The 23,927-nt window shown below is 34.5% G+C and overlaps 2 protein-coding genes and 2 long non-coding RNA genes across 6 annotated transcripts; 2 read left to right on the top strand and 2 right to left on the bottom strand.

Moving 5' to 3' along the window:
• Positions 1-1,663: 1,663 nt before the first annotated feature.
• LOC146913631 (uncharacterized) lies at positions 1,664-21,743 on the bottom strand. Its single transcript, XR_015013723.1, has 3 exons — positions 21,331-21,743; positions 2,598-3,405; positions 1,664-2,501 (listed from the first exon to the last, which is right to left on the bottom strand). It is a non-coding gene; the product is annotated as an uncharacterized LOC146913631 (long non-coding RNA).
• On the bottom strand, positions 4,222-6,731 carry LOC146913634 (uncharacterized). The gene has a single exon (XM_085716874.1). The coding sequence runs from the start codon at positions 5,736-5,738 to the stop codon at positions 4,689-4,691; it is 1,050 nt and encodes a 349-aa protein (XP_085573000.1). The 5' UTR covers positions 5,739-6,731; the 3' UTR covers positions 4,222-4,688.
• On the top strand, positions 6,920-9,047 carry LOC146913633 (uncharacterized). The gene is made up of 2 exons (XR_015013722.1): positions 6,920-7,542; positions 8,848-9,047. It is a non-coding gene; the product is annotated as an uncharacterized LOC146913633 (long non-coding RNA).
• On the top strand, positions 17,590-21,710 carry LOC146913632 (F-box/kelch-repeat protein At3g23880-like). Of its 3 annotated transcripts, none has more exons than XM_085716873.1 (3): positions 17,590-18,808; positions 19,390-19,433; positions 21,314-21,710. In XM_085716873.1, exon 1 carries the CDS (start codon positions 17,590-17,592, stop codon positions 18,805-18,807), a length of 1,218 nt encoding a protein of 405 aa, XP_085572999.1. In that variant the 3' UTR covers position 18,808; positions 19,390-19,433; positions 21,314-21,710. The 3 variants fall into 3 exon arrangements, with proteins under 3 accessions (XP_085572999.1, XP_085572997.1, XP_085572998.1); XM_085716871.1 differs by having other exon boundaries at positions 19,729-21,710; XM_085716872.1 differs by lacking the exon at positions 19,390-19,433 and having other exon boundaries at positions 19,729-21,710.
• Positions 21,744-23,927: the final 2,184 nt, after the last annotated feature.

Raw genomic sequence — 23,927 nt, 5'->3', positions numbered from 1 at the left:
TGTTAGTATGTACATGTTTTGCTATACCATTTGTGCATTATATTCAATTGTAACTTTATGTCAAACTTCGGTCCATGTTGTGTATATATCATGTGTTTTTTTTTTTTTTTTTTTAATCAATGGTAACTTAATAAATCATTGTTAATTACCGATCAATGGAATGTACAACATGAAAAACTGTTGTTTGTTCAATTTATCTTTCTTTTTTTAAAAGGTTTGTTTAATTTATCTGTTTTTTCAAGTTGTTTGTTCCTTCGTGTTGTGCATTACATTTTATACAGTCCACGATCATGCATTGCATTAGATGGTTAGTTGTTTGGTTTTCTTAGATTGGAATAAGTATTTTGAGTTATGCCTAGTCAATAGTATGTTTGTTAACATATCTGCTAGCCGCACAAATCTTGTTGTGTTTAAAGTAAAAAATTTAAACTTCTCCGTCGATAGTTAGAACTCAGAAGGAGAGAGCTGTGAGAACCTTGTCTAAGTCTTGTTTGGTCATCATAATATATTTGCGATAGTGATTCTATCTGCTGCTCTTGTTCCATTATAAAATTCATGCTGATGTGGTTAACCTTCTATATATATTATGACAAGTGAGTGTGATTTTGTCCCATTTGGAAATCCAATTTGGATGTCTTGAATAAGAAATACTCTTTCTGAATTGATTTTTTTTTTCTTCTTCTTTAGAGCTTCATTTGAGTTTCTTTTAATTGCAGGTGGAGAAGGAACTCTTTGATGCAACTTTTGGTAGTTGGGAATGCTGTTATTTTACCTTTCTTTTGTTTATTTTTATTATGAGCCTTGGAGGCTAGAACTTATTTCCTATTTTGATTTATGTTATGTTTGAATATTAGATATGTTGTTATTTTGAGTCGTGGAGGCTACAACTTATTTGCTACTTGAATTATATTATGTTTAAAATGTTAGTAGCAATGAACTTAAATGATTAGTAATGAATATGCGTTTAATTTTGTGCATTCTTCGATGTTTTAGTTTTCACATCTGTATTGCTTGTATTGTTTTCCTATAGAATTTGATGTAGTTTTCATATGCGTCATATTATAGCGTTTTGGGGACCAACTGCATAGGTTTAATTTTGATGAATATGGGACTTAAATTGGAGCAATATGACTCATTCAATCAATCAAAACAATACCACAATGTCATCGTCGCGTTTGAAGATGAATGGCGAATAAGAAACAAGAAGTATGCACAACAATTTCACACTTGGCATAGGGCCCGTTTGTTTCAGATTTTTTTCAAAAAAAAAAAATATCTATTTTTTCCTTTAAAAAAATCACTTTTTTCATTTTAAGTTTGTTTAGGATTTTTAGAAAAATCAATTTATCAAAAAAATCTATTTTGACCCTAAAATGAAAAGCTATTATAGAATTAGCTTTTCTCAAAATCTATTTTTTTTCAACAACAAGGAGATAACACATGTGCATGTTAAAACTCTTTTTTTTTTTAAAATGGATTTTTATGGATAGTAGGCAAACACAAATAACTTCAGATTTTTTTTTTAAAATCTCTAAAAAAAAAAATCTCTAGATTCTTTTGATACAAAATATATTTTTTTTAAAGCTGAAACAAACGCATCCATAATCTTCATTTCTAGCATACTTGCTTATATGAAAGATGGAAAGGAAAAAAAATACCGAAATTTAAGGTTCATTTAAGTTTCTTTTGTATATGTCGAACATATTTTAGTTGGTACACATTGGCTAATACTTGCATTTACCGTTGCTTTTCCTACAAGAAAAATGAAAATTGTTTGTAGAGATTCTTAATATTCTACGAGCCTATGAACTTTACTTATGGACGGTTTTCATAACATCTTATTTTGGTGTAATCCTTTGTTCCAGCCGCAGCCGCAGCCGCTGAGTTGAGTATGGTATTTCCCTTGTAAATCAATTGAGTTTGAAACACATCAAAACAAATTAGTCAATCTCAAAAGTCCTAACACTTCGCCAATCTCCACCGAACACAATTGTGCAAACCATGTTGTTTTAGCAAGCACACAACCCTCGTCGAATCCTCAAATACACATACCGATACCAACCTTGTTATGGGAAGTCGAGAAAGAAGCATCTACACATTACATTTTACTCTACCTAGGACGGGTGTCTGACATCGAATCTTTTAACAGCGTACTTGTTAAGAAAGAAAAGTTGGGGGGTCCTGAAATGAAAATAATGTTCACGAGAAAGTGAGAGTTTGAATTGTGACCCTTTTATAATTTATTCTGCACTTAGTAAAAACCTTTCTCAATTGTAAACTTGGTGAAGATTAGCATTCTTAAATAAAATTACTCAAGTTTATATGTAGTGTGATTTAGTATTCCGAAAGTAAAGAGTAGAGTTACACCCAAGAATTATCTTGGTTCACCCAATGTAAGATAGTTCAGCCTTCCCATATTTAGTTTATCAAGTTTTATATAGCTTCACATGTATAACAGACAGTAAGCCTTCTGTCTCCCAACTCTCTAGCATCTGTTCACACTGCAGAAAAGTATGTCATTCATCCTCAGCTTCTCCCTCACAAAATGGAAAATTAACCGGGCATTGAACATGGTGATGAACCAAGTTAATTCTTACCAAGTTAATTGAGACACGGCCTCCATATACGCCAAAGCAACTACCTAGACCTTGGAGGAGCAGACACTTTCCATATTCTATTCAAATTCCAGTCAACATAAAACAATGGATTGGGTAAAATCTCCCTCGTGAAAAGATTATACCCTGATTTTACTGAGTAACACCCATCACGCTTATCCATCCAAATTAATCTATCATCCTGAACCGAATCAAAGAGAGGAAGCTCCATAATAGTATCCACTTGGAATTAAACCTCCCGGATTTTAGTAATAACCCATCGCTTCTCGTCTTCTAACATCAATTGATTAACAAATAATTCATACGCACCTTGTTCTTGAGGAGATAGCACCCAATTCTGTTCTTACTGTCACTTTACTTCAATCACAAATCCTCCACCTACAACCTTTCATTAATACTTGTATAGATATTCAAATACAACGTCAAGTAAAACTAGGATTACAACTCAAGCTTCTCCTTTGGGCATGCCATTCTTTCCAATTACAGCCATCTAATTATAATTCCTTTACTATTACCCCCCACCAAAAAGCATTAAGCATTCTCTCAATATCTTCTACGATGGAATTCAGAATCACATAAATACTCATTATGTATGCGAGTATTGCTTGAAGAACTGCTTTTATCATTACCTCCTTGCATGCCCTAGATAGAGCTCTCCCACGCTAAGAATTTATTTTCTTCCAAATTTTCTCTTTGATGTAAGAGAACGTTGCTCTCTAGTACCTCAAATCTTCTTAGTTACTACTTAGCTGCTTCCACCAACAAAGGCAACGTCTAATAATAACTGACCCTATACCAAAACAACCTTATATTAACATTTTCTGGTGAACCATGTGAAAATCACATGATAAATTAAACATAGTGTTTGGAAGATTGATTTAAAGATTTCATAGCGGCTAGCTGGAACTCGCTCAACATAAGTTATCAATAATTGATTTTTTAATAGAAACTTTTTGTTGAAACAAGTTCAAAAATTAAAAAACATTATAGGTTAGGCACATTAAGGGAAATTTGTCCAAAAAAGATAGAAAAATTAGTTTAGAAAATTAATATCTAATAAGTCTAAGAGATATGCTATTCATCGCGACGAAGTCTTCACAAATAACCTTTAGCTGTTTGATCTGATCATTATTGGAAAACATGGATAGTTGGTAGATAAAGTGGTGGAAGCGGTATTAGACCATCCACAATGCAATACCTCGTTTGGGTGCTTAAACGGGTCCCGACTATACATGTCACTCTTTTCATAACTAATATAAAATAAGCACCTGAAATAAATTATTAAATGGGTCCCAGTAATAACTATATATCATTAAATTTTAACAATAATTAATCTATACATTCATAATTATATAACTTTGAAATATTGAATTAATTTAATTATACACTATAAAAAGTGAACAATTTTTTAATTTTATAATAATTCAGAAAAAATAAAACTTGAAAAAAATCATATTATAATAAATTACTGACGCAGTACGGAAGCGTAGGGTTAGCAAGCGCTAAACCTAGATAGAAAAGAACAAGTTTGCAAGCGACAAACTTGTGAAAATAGGGTTGCAAGCGACAAACCTATCAAAATAAGAGTTTCCGGAATCCACCAGAATTGAGAGAAAATCTCGAATAATTTTATTGAATCAAAAAAGTGTACCTCTTAGGCTACATAAGTTCTGCTTATATAGTGAAAGAAATAACAAACCCGTGGGCCAAAATAAAATAAAACGTAATAATAATAGAGAGTTCTAGAAAATTACTAAGATTTGGCTAAATAATAAATACTACTAAATTACTAATAAAACCCTCCTACATCAGTCTCCTCCACCTCTGAAGAACTCGACCCGAGTTCTTATTTTGATAAAGAGCTTATCATGCATGTTAACTCCTCCAATGAATAAGAGTCCACCCTCTTGGATCCCATTGCCTCAACTGGTAGGACCTAGCTGGTGTAAACATATTCAAATGACCTCCGGGATCCCATTGCTCAAAGGAAACAATGAACACAATCATTTTATTAGTAGCCAAAAGTTGAATATCCAAAGAGACTCAAAACAAGTTCCTCTTTGTATGCAATGGTCATGGTATTGAGCGAGGAAAACTTGTAAATTCACTTGTCAAAAAAAAAACTTGTAAATTCAAGCTATCAACTTCAAGTGGCTCCATTGGGAGGACTTCAAGTGGATCCATAATTTGAACATGATAAAAGTCAAGTGTATTATTTTGAGAAATCACATTTATGTCTTGAACACTCATTTGATTTTCTGCAACAGCCAATTTGTGAGCATCAAGATCACATGTCCTGACTTCATTTAATGGACCTTTTGCACCCGAAGTCGTATCAAGGCATGTTATAGCATCTTGTGATATAACACAATTATTATCATTTGATTTGTGAACTTGATCAACTAAATAGTGTTCCTGAATAGTATCATATGATATAACAAAATTATCATTAGAATGAGAATGTGAGTCTCCATTTGTTATGGTTGAACCCCTTGCCATGTGCATCATTCCTAGACCCTCCTCAAAGTTACCAGATTCTTCAACATACTCCAAGTCTTCATTATACCCATTGATCAAAAAATCAGAATAGTTCTTCTTGATACCATGATCATATGGGTTTCTGAATCTACCACCTGGACCTATGAGGTTGCTATACTGCAACACATTTGTCATTTCATTTGTTGTAATATTGCATGATATCTGACTAGCCTGAACAGCTGTCAAAGCAAACACTCCGAAGAAGAGGAAAAAATCAGCAATTAGAAATGATATTGCACCAATGTGATTTTTACCAGCATAATTAATCCATGCCCCAAACGAAGAAGGAACAAGTGGATCAGTTAGTACTCTTGTAAGACATACTCCACCAGTACCCAACATTGCTAGAACTCCGAGAATAAGTCTGTCAAGGTTCACACTCTTGAGGATAAAACTTGTACTGCATGGCTGTCCACAATTAACCTTTTCGAGGCTATCTGGTAGCTCTTCAAGCACATAACCACCCTTTGGTATTTCATTATATAAGAAAAATATTAAGAATTTTGTTGGGACATGAGGTGATATTCTTAGCATTTCTCTTGCTGCATGTAGCCTTATGATTCCCAATATAGTCCTAACATGCATCTCCCATGTTTGATCGGGCAGTTTATGTTGTACTTTAATAGAAATTGATGTAGAAACATTATTTCCCTTATCAATGCAAGCCAATGGTCAGGTCTTGTTGAACTTGTAAGCTCTGGAAGCTCCCGCACAAAGCCATCTGATAAATCAGTTGATTCAATAACTATGGTCTTGTCAAAAAGCTGGGCACCCCACGGACCTGTGGCAGCTGGTTTAACAGTCTGTTCAACATTCTTAGAGAAGTCTATTTTGACAGCATCATCATACTTTATTACTCCCGAAGCCTCAAAGTAAAGAGAATAATTGGTCATAATCTCGTCAGATTCCATCACTGTTGTGAGATTAACACTTCCGGTGTGCAGAAAAAGGTGCGGACCAGGGTCGAAAACATGAGTGGAGGACGGTGGTGGTCTTGCAGAGGTCAGAGGAATTAGCGCAACTGCGTGCTCTGAGAAGTCTTACGGTGGTGGTTTTTGCAGAATTATGGAATCAGTATCATTGTTATAACCCCAATCCCTAAGATGAGTTTCGGCCATAGCAATTGTGTCCGAGACATAATCAGAGACGGTGGTAACATGTGGAGATGTTGAGCCATAAGCCAATTTCATCTTCTCTGACTTACGGATGTGCACCAGTGTAATATCCCGCTTAACAACACTGTCATTTGACATTTATCTGTGTCAGCTATTCTTCGAATTGTCTATGAGATTTTCTTAAAGCAGGGGCAAAATGGACAATTGTCATCCAAAAGATTTTTAAAGAGGAAAATATCAAAACTTTCCACACAATTCTACTACCTTCCTCTCTCTAAACATTTCACAAAATTTTCCCCATCTCTCTCTAAAGGCCATCGGCCTCTTTCCCTCACCACTCCACCATCATTTCCAAATCCTCCAAACCTCCAATAATCATTACCAAGCCATGCCTAAGGGTTCCTAGAGGTGTTGTTAGCATCAAACAAGCTTCAAAAATATCTTTCCCTTCTCCCTCTACCTAAACCGCCCCTTTCATCTTAATTCCCCAAGTTTCATTTTTTACTTCAATCCGTGGGAAATGATTTTGGAAGCTTAATTTTAGAGATAACCATGGTGAAGTAAGCCTAAGGGACTTTTGGAAGAGACAAGGGCTTGGCTAGAAACAAGGAGAGGAAGTTTGAGCATGAATTGAACCTTGGGTATGTAAGTTTGGTCTTCAAGTGTGGTAATAAGTTGTTTTAATCATGAGTTGAAATTGATAGTGGTAATAAGGGTTGAAGTTAGAAATTTGTTTATGGTTGAATTTCATGAAAATTAGTAAGTGCAGGTTCTGGTTTTGATTCGTATTGCTTTCAGTGTAACTTGGAATTAATTGATTATTGTATATTTGGATTGTACGTTTAATTCCCTTCAAATCGGATATAAATTTTGTGTGTTTCGGATTAGGAACGAACTCAGAAAGTGCGTTTGAAGTTGTGAATTTCTGCTGGAAAAATTGTTTACGGGTTTTGGGATATTGCTCCACTAAAATGGTAATAACTTTCTATCTGTACCTCCGAATCAAGTGATCTTTGTTGCTATGGTTAGCTAACGAAATTTCCGACATTTGGGTACCGGTGTCATGAATTTTGGTTCAGTATTGAAGTCTAGAGACGACCTTGAAGTATGGAGGCTAATGTAAAATTTGTGCTGAACCAAGAATTAAGTTGTCGATATTTAAGCGGTTGCAACTATGGATTTTTCGTTGGAAGATCGAATAGAGACAGAAGTGAAGAGCGATGACTGATGCTCAATTGATGCTTAAATTGTTCAAGAGTTCAGAATAAGATGAGGTGAGTTCCTTTAGATAGTAAACCATCCATTTTGGGTAATGAATTTATGCCCTATGATTTATAACCCTTGAGTTGGAATAATTTTGATGTAGTTAGAATAGTTGTGATTTACTAGTTAGATACCCTATTAATTTGATCTAATATTTCTTATGTTAATGTGTAATACTAATCAGTCCTAATGTTGGAGGATAGGATTTTAAACTGAAATTTCGACACACACATATATATAGTTTTGGATAATTAAACTTGTCATGTGTTTTGGTTACTAGTTAACTTTCAAAATTATTTTCTTATTTGGAACGGAGCATTTCACATACAAAGTTGGCCATTGTTCGGCTATAATGACAAATACAAATTTATCAACAATGTGACAAGATTCTTATACAATCCTCCAACTTAGGTTCCAATACATAATTATTGCACGTTAACATAAGAGATGCATTTAGAACGGATGAGTCATGAAAACAACTCATGGGTAGATTACCAATCATTGGAAGCAAGGGACTTTAATTATGAAGTTTCGGCTGAATTAGTCGAAGCTAGTTCTATCAGGATATGAGGATATTTTACAACCTTTTAGGAATGGCATATGACAACGATATGCCTAGAACCTGAATAGGTTAGCATCAGAATTAGTTTCAGAATAAAGACGAAATTACCACGTCTTTATTATTAGACTCGGGAAAATTATCATTATAAGAAAATCAGTTAAGATAAGTTATTCCTCTCTAGCTCCCCGTCAGTAGTGGAGTTGAGGATTAACTCAGTTATCAGAGAATCAGTTCAGTTTATAATATTAAATAATTTATAAGTCATGGCTTTCGCTATTCCCGCCAGTTGGATACGAAAGGTTCCCGCCAGTTGGAACGGGCACTATCCGTAAGGATGACCCCATGACAATAAGAGGAGTCCGGTATCCCCGTCAGTTGGGTTCCCGCCAGTTGGAAATTAATACCGGTCAGAGTGGAATAAATTCCGGGGTTACTCCACCTGGGTTTATTCCGTAAAATCAACTCAGATAATATTGTTTGTTCAACGCTAACATTTCTAACATAATATGACAGACATTATGATTATAATTATGATTATGAGTTGAGTATTAGTATCAGGATTATATCAGTCTTTTAGATAGCGATCCTAGTTATCCCCCGATCGCTCAGTTATGCATGATAAAACTGCATAAACCCATGGTTGAGTTTAGAGACAAATGGCGATCCTAGGTTCCCTGAGATTGCCTACAGCCTAGGATAGGTGGAACTCACTGAGACATCCCGTCTCACCCCAATCCCTTTTATTTTATTTCAGAGACACAGGTGGATCGCAAGCAGGGCAGTTCGTGATGAAGTAGAAGAAGAAGCTGGACAATTATATTTACTTGTCATTGCATGTATGTTGTACACGTCAGTGGTACTATTTTAAATGTATAGACAAGTAGTTTTATGATATGTTCAGAAGAAATTTTATTATTGTAATTTTAATGTATCCAATGCCAAGTTTAACGAGCATACTAGATATCCTAGGTAATTTCTAGTATGGGTGTTACAATTTGGTATCAGAGCAGGTCGATTCAGATCGTGCCTTGGGACATTAGAATTCAATAAAATGCAGTGGGACCATTGGGTTCCGGATGTTTATTCTAAATGTCATATCTACCTGAGCCTGATCAACTCAATCTAGTATATGACAGTTAGAACGAATGTCTGAGAGCTGAATAGGACCTAGGAGGAATGAAGCATAAGAAGAAGGAAAGTCAAGGTGTCAGGTTTATAGGGAATTTTGCTATGGAAGTATTTGATGCCTAATGGTGGTTGCTAAACTTTGAAGCTGAAGATTCTTCAAGCACATAAGGGAAATGTTAAGATTAAGACGGAGTACTATGTATTGTTGAACGACACTTTTTATGTGGATACCGTAGAAGTAAGATATTCAGGGTGACTAAGGGATAATTGCAACTTTAACAGGAGCTGCAATATAAGAGGCATAAGTAAGGTATAGAAGAAATGAGTATTTCTAAAGGCGTAACTAGAACTGCGGGATCAGAAGATGAACTTGATATGAGAAAATTATCTGATGAACAATGGAATTCAGAAACTCTCGGTGGGTGTAGAGTATGTAAGAAGTGAAAGACTTGAATGCCGAAACGAGCTGGATTTTGATGCTTGAACTGTTAGGTGAACTAATTAAGGAATAAGTAAATTATTTTGGAGCAGACAAGGAAACCCCGATGTGAGCAATGAATGGACGACGTAAGTTAGATAAACTATGTCGGGTTAGTCAAACCTCCCGAATCTAAAGTGCTAGATTTATGAATTAGAAAGTGAAGATGCTATCCAGCATAAGAGTCAAGAAGGATGAATAAATAGTATTGGAAAGATCCTTACGGATTAGAACACGAATTGGATGCATTTTTTAGCAAGGAATTGCAGAAAAGTTAAACTAATAAGGATTGTACGCTAAGGAAATTGAATAAGACCTCTTGCATTTATCATGATATTAAGTTGTTCTTCGAACTAAGAAATACAAGTATAACAGTCAGTGGAAAGAGATCCCAGTAATGGTCAGAGACAAGATGTAAATTTTCGATCGGAACAGAAAATAAAGATTTAATAATAATAAGTTGTGGAAGTTCGGTGAACTAATGGACGAATGATGTCAAACTCTTTCAACGGAATGTCGGGGACAAGAATGTATTAACGCATGAATACAATAGGTTGATGTGTTAAAGATTAAATCAAGATTTTTGAATTTGAAAATTATTTTAAGGTTCTGCTACAGGAAAAATTGTCTCTAGTGTAAAAGAGTTAAGAATGAAGTAAAGTATATAGCAATTAAACATTTTTATCTGATGATTTTTCTGATGCAAATGTCTTGAAAACCAAAAGAATGATTTTGTTAACTAGATCGAATTTTGGGAGTCGAAGTTATTATAGAGGAGGTCGTAAGTGTAATGTAACTGTCAATACAGACAAGAACAAACTAAATGGAAATAAGCCTCGAATATTCAAGTATGTTTTAGTTCATAAATAATGTGAATGTGAGAATCATTCAAGGAACACTTTGCGAAAACAAGTATGTAGTGCATGTTTAAAGAAAAATTTACAGTATTTGAAAATGACTCGTCAGTGATTATAAGTCGGTGCTCGAAATAGCAAGAAGTGTAAAGTTAGTCTCATGTTCATAACATGTAGTAATGAGATGGAGAAATTTACAGTATGGTTGGAGTAGTACGCCTAAGCAAAGTGAACCAATAAATCAGAGTAGCGCAGCGAGATATTAATCAGCAAGAAGTAACATAATGTGCAAAAGTTTAAGACTTTGAATGAGATATTCATGGGAAATCTTAAGAGATGAATTAAACAATTTACCAAACCGCATGATTCAAAGATATAAAAAGTTCAAGTAGTAAGAGTAGGATGAAGGTGTTCCTACCTTATTAAATATAAGAAATTGGAATCACCTATAGTATGTAACCCAGTTAATCGACGCCATGATTTCGAAGAATGACTTAGAAGTATCAGATTAGTTAAAAGGAGTCATGTATGAGGCAAAGATATAAATGTTGTATCTTGAAGATTTTATTTTTATTTTGGTTTGAAATACTATCATGGAATATCAGGTATATTAACATGTATCTGAGGGAACAGATACTACTCAGAATATGAATGCAAATGCTTGAATGCAATTTTAGTCTTGAAGTTTAGGAATCTCAACTCCATATTTTTGAGGTAAAGAAAAGATTGAAATCACACAAGTTAGAAAAATTATGTGAGCTACGGTATGGGACTATGCATGTTCAGGTTATGAGTATGGAATTAAGAAAAAGATGATAAGACATTCCCTAGAGTAACAACTATAACAATATTGTTCAAGAATGAAATGTATATTTTGAACATATAAGTTCAAGAGAAGATCTATGATGATACTTTTTACTCATCCTAATATGATCAAGGTGTATCGTGATTGATTTAAATTCTGGTATAGAAGAAGCAAAGTTGAATGACTACAAATATATGATATGTGTTAAGCTATCAGTTGTACTACCTCGTGTATTGTGTACTCGCCAGTCAGTGCACCATTCTCATATAAGATTTATATATTTAATGTACTCGCCAGTTAGTACACTATGTATTTAAATCTGATTTATGGATTGTACTCGTCAGTTAGTACTTCCAACAGATGTTAGAGGTAGCACAATGTTGAGTTTATTCATATAAAACATAACAGACATCAGAAGTAACATTTACCTATTTATGTATTGATTAACGGAGAAAGTTGGAACAATTCTTACTTTCGATGAAATAAACTTGACGTCAGATATTGCTCAGAGTAGGGACGATCTTATACAGCGTATGATATGATTATCATTAGAAGACCTCGTTATTTGGGGCATAGTTCAGACATAAAATTTTATTGGGATCAGACATAGCATGAAAGATCACTCAAAGGTCATATCCGTCCAAGACAAGATAAAAGTTGACGAAGTCGATAGAAGTGTTACTTTAGTAAACGTATGAGATTTTTCAAGAATTCAGTAAAGGTAAACAAGTAGGAGTAACCTAAGACAATTTATAAAGAGTATGTGGAACAAGGAATTTACTCGAAAGATATCAGATGCATCGGTTAGCTTTACAATCCACTATGTTCGGAATGTGTATAATGTATTTCACAAATCACAGATAAGAAGGTTATTATCGAATCTTTTCGACATATGAGATTGGAAAACATGTCCTGAAATCATTTTTAACATATTAATTCAAGTCAGTTATATCTATGGCTAGGTAGTCGGAAGACTTTATGTAACAAGGGAAACCGATAATTTAGTCGGATAAAGAGAATCAGTTGATAACAGACGTATGTGGAAGTCTAAGATCAAAAGTATGGAGGAATTATTTGTACTTATGAGCATGTAAACTCTAAATTTCGAGGACGAAATTTCTTTAAGGGGGATAGAGTGTAATATCCCGCTTAACAACACTGTCATTTGACATTTATCTGTGTCAGCTATTCTTCGAATTGTCTATGAGATTTTCTTAAAGCAGGGGCAAAATGGACAATTGTCATCCAAAAGATTTTTAAAGAGGAAAATATCAAAACTTTCCACACAATTCTACTACCTTCCTCTCTCTAAACATTTCACAAAATTTTCCCCATCTCTCTCTAAAGGCCATCGGCCTCTTTCCCTCACCACTCCACCATCATTTCCAAATCCTCCAAACCTCCAATAATCATTACCAAGCCATGCCTAAGGGTTCCTAGAGGTGTTGTTAGCATCAAACAAGCTTCAAAAATATCTTTCCCTTCTCCCTCTACCTAAACCGCCCCTTTCATCTTAATTCCCCAAGTTTCATTTTTTACTTCAATCCGTGGGAAATGATTTTGGAAGCTTAATTTTAGAGATAACCATGGTGAAGTAAGCCTAAGGGACTTTTGGAAGAGACAAGGGCTTGGCTAGAAACAAGGAGAGGAAGTTTGAGCATGAATTGAACCTTGGGAATGTAAGTTTGGTCTTCAAGTGTGGTAATAAGTTGTTTTAATCATGAGTTGAAATTGATAGTGGTAATAAGGGTTGAAGTTAGAAATTTGTTTATGGTTGAATTTCATGAAAATTAGTAAGTGCAGGTTCTGGTTTTGATTCGTATTGCTTTCAGTGTAACTTGGAATTAATTGATTATTGTATATTTGGATTGTACGTTTAATTCCCTTCAAATCGGATATAAATTTTGTGTGTTTCGGATTAGGAACGAACTCAGAAAGTGCGTTTGAAGTTGTGAATTTCTGCTGGAAAAATTGTTTACGGGTTTTGGGATATTGCTCCACTAAAATGGTAATAACTTTCTATCTGTACCTCCGAATCAAGTGATCTTTGTTGCTATGGTTAGCTAACGAAATTTCCGACATTTGGGTACCGGTGTCATGAATTTTGGTTCAGTATTGAAGTCTAGAGACGACCTTGAAGTATGGAGGCTAATGTAAAATTTGTGCTGAACCAAGAATTAAGTTGTCGATATTTAAGCGGTTGCAACTATGGATTTTTCGTTGGAAGATCGAATAGAGACAGAAGTGAAGAGCGACGACTGATGCTCAATTGATGCTTAAATTGTTCAAGAGTTCAGAATAAGATGAGGTGAGTTCCTTTAGATAGTAAACCATCCATTTTGGGTAGTGAATTTATGCCCTATGATTTATAACCCTTGAGTTGGAATAATTTTGATGTAGTTAGAATAGTTGTGATTTACTAGTTAGATACCCTATTAATTTGATCTAATATTTCTTATGTTAATGTGTAATACTAATCAGTCCTAATGTTGGAGGATAGGATTTTAAACTGAAATTTCGACACACACATATATATAGTTTTGGATAATTAAACTTGTCATGTGTTTTGGTTACTAGTTAACTTTCAAAATTATTTTCTTATTTGGAACGGAGCATTTCACATACAAAGTTGGCCATTGTTCGGCTATAATGACAAATACAAATTTATCAACAATGTGACAAGATTCTTATACAATCCTCCAACTTAGGTTCCAATACATAATTATTGCACGTTAACATAAGAGATGCATTTAGAACGGATGAGTCATGAAAACAACTCATGGGTAGATTACCAATCATTGGAAGCAAGGGACTTTAATTATGAAGTTTCGGCTGAATTAGTCGAAGCTAGTTCTATCAGGATATGAGGATATTTTACAACCTTTTAGGAATGGCATATGACAACGATATGCCTAGAACCTGAATAGGTTAGCATCAGAATTAGTTTCAGAATAAAGACGAAATTACCACGTCTTTATTATTAGACTCGGGAAAATTATCATTATAAGAAAATCAGTTAAGATAAGTTATTCCTCTCTAGCTCCCCGTCAGTAGTGGAGTTGAGGATTAACTCAGTTATCAGAGAATCAGTTCAGTTTATAATATTAAATAATTTATAAGTCATGGCTTTCGCTATTCCCGCCAGTTGGATACGAAAGGTTCCCGCCAGTTGGAACGGGCACTATCCGTAAGGATGACCCCATGACAATAAGAGGAGTCCGGTATCCCCGTCAGTTGGGTTCCCGCCAGTTGGAAATTAATACCGGTCAGAGTGGAATAAATTCCGGGGTTACTCCACCTGGGTTTATTCCGTAAAATCAACTCAGATAATATTGTTTGTTCAACGCTAACATTTCTAACATAATATGACAGACATTATGATTATAATTATGATTATGAGTTGAGTATTAGTATCAGGATTATATCAGTCTTTTAGATAGCGATCCTAGTTATCCCCCGATCGCTCAGTTATGCATGATAAAACTGCATAAACCCATGGTTGAGTTTAGAGACAAATGGCGATCCTAGGTTCCCTGAGATTGCCTACAGCCTAGGATAGGTGGAACTCACTGAGACATCCCGTCTCACCCCAATCCCTTTTATTTTATTTCAGAGACACAGGTGGATCGCAAGCAGGGCAGTTCGTGATGAAGTAGAAGAAGAAGCTGGACAATTATATTTACTTGTCATTGCATGTATGTTGTACACGTCAGTGGTACTATTTTAAATGTATAGACAAGTAGTTTTATGATATGTTCAGAAGAAATTTTATTATTGTAATTTTAATGTATCCAATGCCAAGTTTAACGAGCATACTAGATATCCTAGGTAATTTCTAGTATGGGTGTTACAACCAGCATCGGGTTTCTCCGGTCACCAACAATTGTAGAGCTAGGATCGGCAACCGAATGTTCAAGGAAGGAAGTTGCTTCTGTTGATAACCCTTTCATTTCCATCGACATACTTTCGTCGTGTGATTGCTCTCCCGACTGCGTAGAATTATCTTTTTGAGGCGGCGAGTCGGAGAACTCGGCCTTAAGATGGAGGGTACTTTTGTTTTCAGTTTGAACTTTGACCGCATCCACTCTTTGAGATTGAACTGAAGCTTCAATACCATGAAGGGATTGCTGAGAAAGTGTAGTTGGATTTATATTTCTACCAGAACCTTGATAAAAAAAGGGGCACGAATCTGTTAAAGGCTTGAAAGCGAAAGAAGATGCACAAATATCATTAAAGCCATTGTGTTTAGATTTTTCTTGAACATCTAATGATAATTTTGTGCTGCAGATGTTGCCGTTTGAAACAAATGGAAACTTTCCTGTTGTTGGAAATTGGGCGAAAGTGGATATTTGATCTTGCTTTGCAGCGGCAAGAAGTTCTTCACTCAAACCAATGACATCAGGTGGTTTTGGTGGCAGTGCAATCAGGTGATTAGATGAGAATGGTTTAAATTTTACCTCATTTAAGCATTGCAGATTGGAGGAAGAGGTATGATTTTGAAAACATGAACTCAATGCGACTAGAAACCCGTCGGGATCGTAACATCGGAGACTGTCGGAGCTTAAAAGCACTGATTGCGCGATTCCGCCGATTGTGTTATGTGAGAGGGATTGGAACTTTAAGCATTGCAGATAGTATGACGAGAATGCTTTAGTTGGAATTTGTTTGTTCAATAGTGTGGGTTTCACCATCTCCATGTTGATTTCTGAAATTGGATCTGCATCGATGGTGTCTGCACTTTGTGATTTTTCTGTTTTGTCGTCACAAAACATCAGAGGGTTGAAGGAAAAAGATGAATTTGTGAGGGAAGGTGATTTAGAACATGGATTCAAAGGATAAAGCGATGAAATTAGTTCTTTAGGGTTCTCCTGGTTTGTGATTATGGATGTTGAATCTACGATCTGTGATTTACAAATGGGAGATTGACTTGACTCTCCAGGAATTCCTTGAACTTCTTTGTGTTTTTCAACTTGTGGTGCTTCAATGTTTGCTGAAAGACCTCCGTGTTGCCGGAGATTTTCACCTTCTCGTTTGACTTCATCCTCGTCAAGTTTAGCCTTTAATGCTTTCTGATCCTTTTCAATAGATTTAGTTGAATTGGCATGTTCTCGTAAAATCTGCAGCTTCTTCCAATGATTCGACATTATCTCTTCGAAATTAGTTTTCTCCACCATTGAAAAATTCGAACCCTCAATAATTTGATTGTTTCTACCACGAACCTTAATTGGTCCACATCTCCTGTTCTGATTGTTTTTGTCGTTGTAGTTGTGGTTGTTGTTGTTGATATTACCGATCTTAGCTGTTAATGCTACCATCTGATCTAACAGAGCTTTGGCGGCCGTATGTAAACCGTCAAATTCTGCCCTCGTCACCGGTTGATCTCCCATGGCTGATCACGTTTGAAAAAGAACAGGAGAAACCTGCTCTGATACCAACTGACGCAGTACGGAAGCGTAGGGTTAGCAATCGCTAAACCTAGATAGAAAAGAACAAGTTTGCAAGCGACAAACTTGTGAAAATAGGGTTGCAAGCGACAAACCTATCAAAATAAGAGTTTTCGGAATCCACCGGAATTGAGAGAAAATCTCGAATAATTTTATTGAATCAAAAAAGTGTACCTCTTAGGCTACATAAGTTCTGCTTATATAGTGAAAGAAATAACAAACCCGTGGGCCAAAATAAAATAAAACGTAATAATAATAGAGAGTTCTAGAAAATTACTAAGATTTGGCTAAATAATAAATACTACTAAATTACTAATAAAACCCTCCTACATCAATTACATACGCTTGATTTCTTTTTTAACTTTAAGATGAGTAAATTATTTGATGTAGTAAAAAATAGTGTTTCATTGAAAATTCAAAGTTGATTGATTAAATATAACACTTGTAAGTATTATTTAATTTATTTTTTTACTATTAAAATAATATAATAATTGAATAGAGAAAAAAATTACAATTAATTGATGTCACAATTGAGGTGTTTATTTAGCTTGATGTCACAATGTCATCATGAGCTTACCTCGGGTTGGCATGAAGAATGCATAAAATATGCAAGGTGTTCAAACCCCGGCCACCATAAAAAAGACCTCATTTTTAATGTCCTTGAAAAAAGAAAAAAAAAACCCTTGTTTACCGAACGGCCGTGATGTTGTCGCTATAAATTTTTTCTGGATTAGTAGCATTTTAATTTCCTAATTGTAGCCAGCGGCCAGCCCACACTCACTCAGAAATGGCAGCCGAGGAGACAGCAGAAACCCTAACGTTACCCTCTTCTAACCCCAACCCTCTCGCCGGATTTTCACTACAACAACCGCCCCTGCCGCCGCTGCTACCCACTCTTCCATTCGATCTCATAACAGAAATTCTATGCAGGCTCCCAGTGAAATCCCTCATGGAATTCAGGTGCGTCTGCAAACCCTGGAATTCGCTAATTTCTGCCGATCGCAAGTTTGCCACGAAACACCTTCGCTGCATGTCATCAACCATGAACCACAATCTCATTCAACAGTTAGGGAACAGCCCATCGGACTTCTCTCTTTATCCTCTCCGCCCAATCTTCACCAGTTCCACCACCACCAACACCACAGAGATCATGTTCCCTCTCCACAATGGAAACTATTTTGATGATAGTATTCGCATAGTCGCCTCTTGTGACGGAATTCTTTGCTCAACTGTGTTGCTTTACAATGGAAGCATCACTGTTGTTTTGTGGAACCCTTCCATTAGAAAATATAACATATTGCCCCCATTGGGAAAAAAGTTAGGCACCAGGTATAATTATTTTCAAATGGAGTATGGCTTTGGCTATGATAATATAACGGATAATTACAAAGTTGTTGCAGTTTTTATGTATAAATGTTATAGTAGTGGTATTTTAAAAACTCAATCGCAAGTCAACGTTCTTACGTCTGGTACTAGTTCTTGGAGATTGATAGATGAGTTTCCTTTTGGAAGTTTCGGTGAATTCTCAGATGCAGAAGGAAAATTTGTAAGTGGCACAATTAATTGGTTAGTATTTAAGCGTGATTCAACTTTGCAGCACATTATTTCTCTTGATTTGGGGACAGAGTCCTATCAAGAGATTTTGCAGCCTGAATATGGAGAACAAGGGGTAAAAATGGTTAGAATCTCGACCTTGGGGGTTTTGAGGGATTGCTTGTGCATCCTTCGTGGACGAGATATTTGGCTTATGAAGGAATATGGAAATAGAGACTCTTGGACTAAATTTGCCACTGTTCCTCACTTGGGTTGGTATAACTACTATCTTGAAGATGTACTTTGTATTTCTGAGGATGACCATGTTCTGTTGAAGTTTAAGGCCATGTATGAATTGAAGTTGGCTGTTTACGATTCCGTAAATCGTACTTTGAAGAGTTTAGATATTAAGACCAAAGGTTTGATGCGCCCGAAAATCTACATTGAGAGTTTGATATCGCCTTGTTCTTAATGTGAGTATGTACATGTTTTGCTATACCATTTGTGCATTATATTTGACTACAACTTTATGTCAAACTTTACTTCATGCTGTGTATATTATGTTAATTACCGATTGATCGAATGTACAACATGAAAAACTATTGTATTTGTTTCAATTTATCTGTTTGTTCAAGTTGTTGGTTCCTTCGTTGCGCATTACATTTTATACAGTCCACGATCAAGCATTGCGTTAGATGGTTAGTTGTTTCGTTTTCTAAGATTGGAATAAGTATTTTGATGTATGCCTAGTCAATAATATGTTTGTTAACATATCTGCTAGCCGCACAAATCTTGTTGTGTTAGAAGTAAAAAAAAAATTTAAACTTCTCCGTCAATAGTTAGAACTCAGAAGGAGAGAGCTGTGAGAACCTTGTCTAAGTCTTGTTTGGTCATCTTAATATATTTGCGATAGTGATTCTATATTAACTCTATAAAACTGTGTTTGCCAATTTTATTCACCAGTTGGTTTAGATCAATTTCTAAATGGTTATTGTAACGTATCTGTAAAATGAAAAACATGAATTTGATTTTTGACTTATCATTCTTTGTGCAGTTTGGAGGGCTTCTAACCGCTACGTTCTTGACATTCTTTGGGAAGTAAGTTCACTATATTACTTGAATGGCTATATTTGTATTATTATTGATTTCTTTTACTATTTAGGAAAATTATTTTAAAAGTATGTATTGTTAAAGTGGATTTTACCATTACTGGATACTTATTTTTAATCCAAGGTTTCTTTTACTCATTTTTTCTCTTCAAATTGGTAGTTGAGTATGTTAGAATTTGGTAGTCTTATATAGGAAATATCACAATTTGCCATGATCTTGTAGATAATATAATAGGATTGCATTCAGGCTCAATAGGATTAATTTGGTTGTCTTCTAATTGCAGGTTGTGAAGGAGCCATTTGATGTAACTTTTGAGTAATAGGGAATGCTGTTGTTTTTCCTTTCATGCAACTTTTGTTTTTCCTTTAATTGCTGTTATTTATTTTTATTTTGAGCCTTGGAGACTAGAACTTATTTCCTATTTTGCTTTATGTTATGTTTGAATATTAGATATGTTGTTATTTTGAGCCTTGGAGGCTACAACTTATTTGCTACTTGAATTATATTATGTTTAAAATGTTAGTAGCAACGAACTTTGACGATTAGTAATGAATATGTGTTTAGTTTTGTGCATTCTTTGCTACTTTAGTTTTCTTATCTGTAGTGCTTGTATTGTTTTCCTAGAGAATTTGACTTAGTGACCATACCGCTACACGTTATAGCGTTTTGGGGGTCAGACACTACACTGTCTACTACCGACTTTAATTTTGATGAATATGGGGCTCAAATTTGGAGCAGTATGACTCATTCAATCAAATCAAAACAATATCACAATGTCATTGTCATGTTTGATGATGAATAAGAAACAAGAAGTATGCACAACAATGTCCCACTCCTAACAAATAATAAATACTGAAGCTAACAAATCAAAACTTCAGGTTCATTTTAGTTTCTGTTGTCCATTTGCTTTTCACTCAACAAATCGATACCATAGTCAAGTTCATCGCAGTGATTCATCTCAATGAACCAGCACTCCTAACTCTCATTATGCGGGATTTATCAGAAAACACTCCTTTGTCTCTTATTGGTCTTTACAGTGCAAATATATCTACAGTGCGAATATTCCAGTTCCAATTCTGTTTCAGGTGTTCATGGTTGGATGAGCTTTCACTTTTCAAAGAGAAATATGGATCTGTTACCAGCATACTTCACGTCGCAGAGCTCAAGCATGACATAAGCAATTTGGAGCTGATAATCAAACATCTTCGAGGAGGCCTGGAAATTTTGAACGAGGAGATCGAAAAAACACTTGCAGAGCTCAAAGAAATTAAGAAACCCGCCAAAAGAGATTAATTAATTTCTGTTTGTTTGATTTAGGATTATGATAACTTTACTTTCAAATTTCAATAATTGCGTAGTAGCTCCTTGCAAGGTTTTATATAATTGTGGAGGTCGCGATCGCGTTAGGGATTTCGCATTTTCACCTGTTACGGATGTTGCCTTATGGATTGTGGTCGTCCCATTGTGAATTAATCACAAGTCACAACATTGCACAAATATTATTAAAATTATTTATACTATTATATAATGTATCGCATTTTGTGACAGTCGTAACAGACATTTCACTGATTTTTCTTCTCACCGTGAAAACATGTCAAAACCGTAACGGTGGCTGCCTATACCTTTATGTCGCGGTCGTTTTCGCGGTAACTGATCCGTTTTTAAAAACCTTGTTTGTTCTATCACGGTTAAAACTGAACTAATTAGTGCTAGGGTTTAGCTTCTGATTGTTTTATAATGTGTTTAGTTTATTGGCTTTTATGAAGTTATTCTAACTTAATTTGCTAGAGATATGTAATGTGCTTGATTCATGTACATCTTTCTAACCTCTTGTATATTTGTGTTTTTGTTACTCGGATTGCGAGCAGACACGGAGAGGCCTTACCTGAGAGTGGACACGCTGAGGAGAAGATTGGTGCTACTGCTGAGTGTGGAATTGACCTCCCACAATGATGATGTTAATAGCATGAGAAAAGATGGAGAATCTAAGCATTACATGCTAGCACACCTGTTTGACTCCATTAATTCAAACTATTTTCATAGATTTGGTAAATAAATATGTTTGCAAAGATGTTTTCTTAAACTTTGAAACATCTCTAATTACAAAGTGTTTGGTAAAGATGTTTTGGTGCAATCTAGCTTCAATTTTCCTTGCAGAACTCCGTCAACATAAAAAGTTGTCAATTTTATAGAAATGAGAGTAATCTAATATGTTATTTTGTTTGATATTGTATTGGTATTTTTTATGAAAAAAAATTCTAAAGAGCACTATATTATTTAAGTATTGACTAAAAGCATGAGTGAACCTTTAAGTGCACCCAAAGAAGTACAGAACAACAAGCTAGCAATATGTTAATCACGTCCCTTAACCCTTCCTCTTAATGAAAAATCATTTAACTAAATTTAATGATTAGAAGAGAGAATATTATGATATTATAAGGAAATAGAATATTTTGTTAAGCTGTCGAATGGAAGACAAGCAAGTGAAAAAGAGTTGATTTCAATATGTGACAAACATTGTCGTATCTCAAGATGTGTAATAATGTTGGATCCAAGTTAGTCTTTAAGTTTCAAAAGTTTCAAACTAAAATGACCTATTTGAAACTTTTGAAACCGTGACGGTGAAATAGTTTATCAACTAAAAGAACATATATTTGAAACTTTTTAAACTTAAAGGACTAACTTGGGAATTATGTCAAACTAAAAGGACCTAATTGAAACTTTCGAAACTTAAAGGACTAACTTAGGGATTATGTTAAACTAAAAGGACTAAAAGTGGTATTTGGCCTATTTTTTATAGTATAGTGTTGAAAATAAAAAGAAAATTCTACTATACTTTTTAAATATAATTAATGACACGTAAAGAACAATTTTAATTTGTAGATGTTAAAGATTCTTTAAGTTTTCTAATATATCTATACTTCTATACTATATATAAAGAAAATAACATGTTTTGATTCTTTTGAGCTGATTTTTCTCTTTTCAAAATTAACATCAACTTTCAATACAAATATCACATATAACAAACACGATATGCGTATATATATGTCCAGTTTTTTTCTTTATCCTGTAAAAAGTGTAACAAACTAGATGAGTATATCTATGCTTACTTTTTCATTATCCCAATTATACCCTTAATAAACTTTTTCTATAATAAAGATTATTGTTGGTGTCATTAAAAAAAATAAGAATTTAGTAGTTTTGAGTGGTGATATTTGACCAACTATTTGTCACAACTTTGATGACAACTTTATTTTTCTCTCTTTTCATCTGTAAAAACACTAGAAAGAGAAAAAGGAAGAGTGAGAGGCAGAGAGAGAATAAAAACATAATGTGAGTATTCTTATAAAAAAAACATAATGTGAGTATGAGAGAAAAAATTGTCATAAAATGTCATAAAATGGTTGTACAAATATTATTTCTCTGTATTTTTTTGTTATATCGTTGGTGTCATTGAAATAGATAATCATGGTTTTTTTTATTTGTTATAATTTAAAAGAAAAAATATTTATATTTTTACTTTTAATCAAAATCAAAATTTCATAAAAAAACACCGTTCTTAATTTTCAAACTTTAACGCAATAACAAGAGCGGAAAGGCGGGCGGTCTTTTCGCTAGTAATATAATAATATAGTGTTTACAAGCTCAAGTATTTTGCTGAATGATAATGATGTTATTGTTCCCTATTTCTTTTTCCACCCAGCTCTCTTCTCGTGTGCCTTACGGATTTCATATTTTATCAACCGAAGAGTGTAAACACCCTTCCAAATCCTCCAAAACACGTTAAAACACCCTTAGAAACCCTCAATTTTTTTCGTGTTTTAAAATCCTAATAGGGTAAGCGGGAAGAGAGTATTGTGAAAAAAGAAATAGCCGTTTTTTCTTTAGGGTTAAATAGTCGTTATAGAATCTTGCCTCCTCAAAGCAAAATTTCTGGATCTGCCCCACCCAACATTGACTATGCCAAGTAAACTTACAACCAAAGTAACTTAAATCCATGACGCCGCATTGAAGCATGTCACCAACCCTAGAAACAAAAAAAAATTCATGAAATTCATACTATACATAAAGAAAATTATCCCTTTCAGCACACTTTTGGGTTGGACTTTTCTTTCCAAAAATACCCTTAATTTTTAATTTTAATTTTAAATATAAATAACACATGTAACAAATAGATGATAATAAATTTAATTTAAGGAGAAAACTTACACACAATTTCTTATTAACTGTTCTTACTGCTAATTATAAAATAACATGTGGATTACTAATTCATGTCACTAATCGTCCCCGTTAACCCTCTTTTACATCTGTTAACCACAGATCAAACTCACAAACAACTAGCCCAAAACAAAAACTCATGTTACTTTTTTATCAGCCGGTTTTATATTGTACAGCTGTGTTGTTCCCCTCAATACAGCCAACAAAGATTGCCATTTATTTTCATATCCCTTCCACAAAAAACAGTATTTCCATATTATTTTA

Source organism: Medicago sativa, chromosome 6, assembly GCF_051527215.1.
Source record: "Medicago sativa cultivar Bolivia chromosome 6, Bolivia_mono, whole genome shotgun sequence".
In the NCBI taxonomy this organism is placed as follows: domain Eukaryota; kingdom Viridiplantae; phylum Streptophyta; class Magnoliopsida; order Fabales; family Fabaceae; genus Medicago; species Medicago sativa.
Note: the sequence above shows the minus strand (reverse complement) of the source record. Positions and strands in the feature narration are given on the sequence as shown.

Excerpts from the sequence above, each read along its gene's own strand:
- LOC146913632 (XM_085716872.1), top strand. The coding sequence starts at position 17,590 with ATGGCAGCCGAGGAGACAGCAGAAACCCTAACGTTACCCTCTTCTAAC.
- LOC146913634 (XM_085716874.1), bottom strand. The coding sequence starts at position 5,738 with ATGCATGTTAGGACTATATTGGGAATCATAAGGCTACATGCAGCAAGA.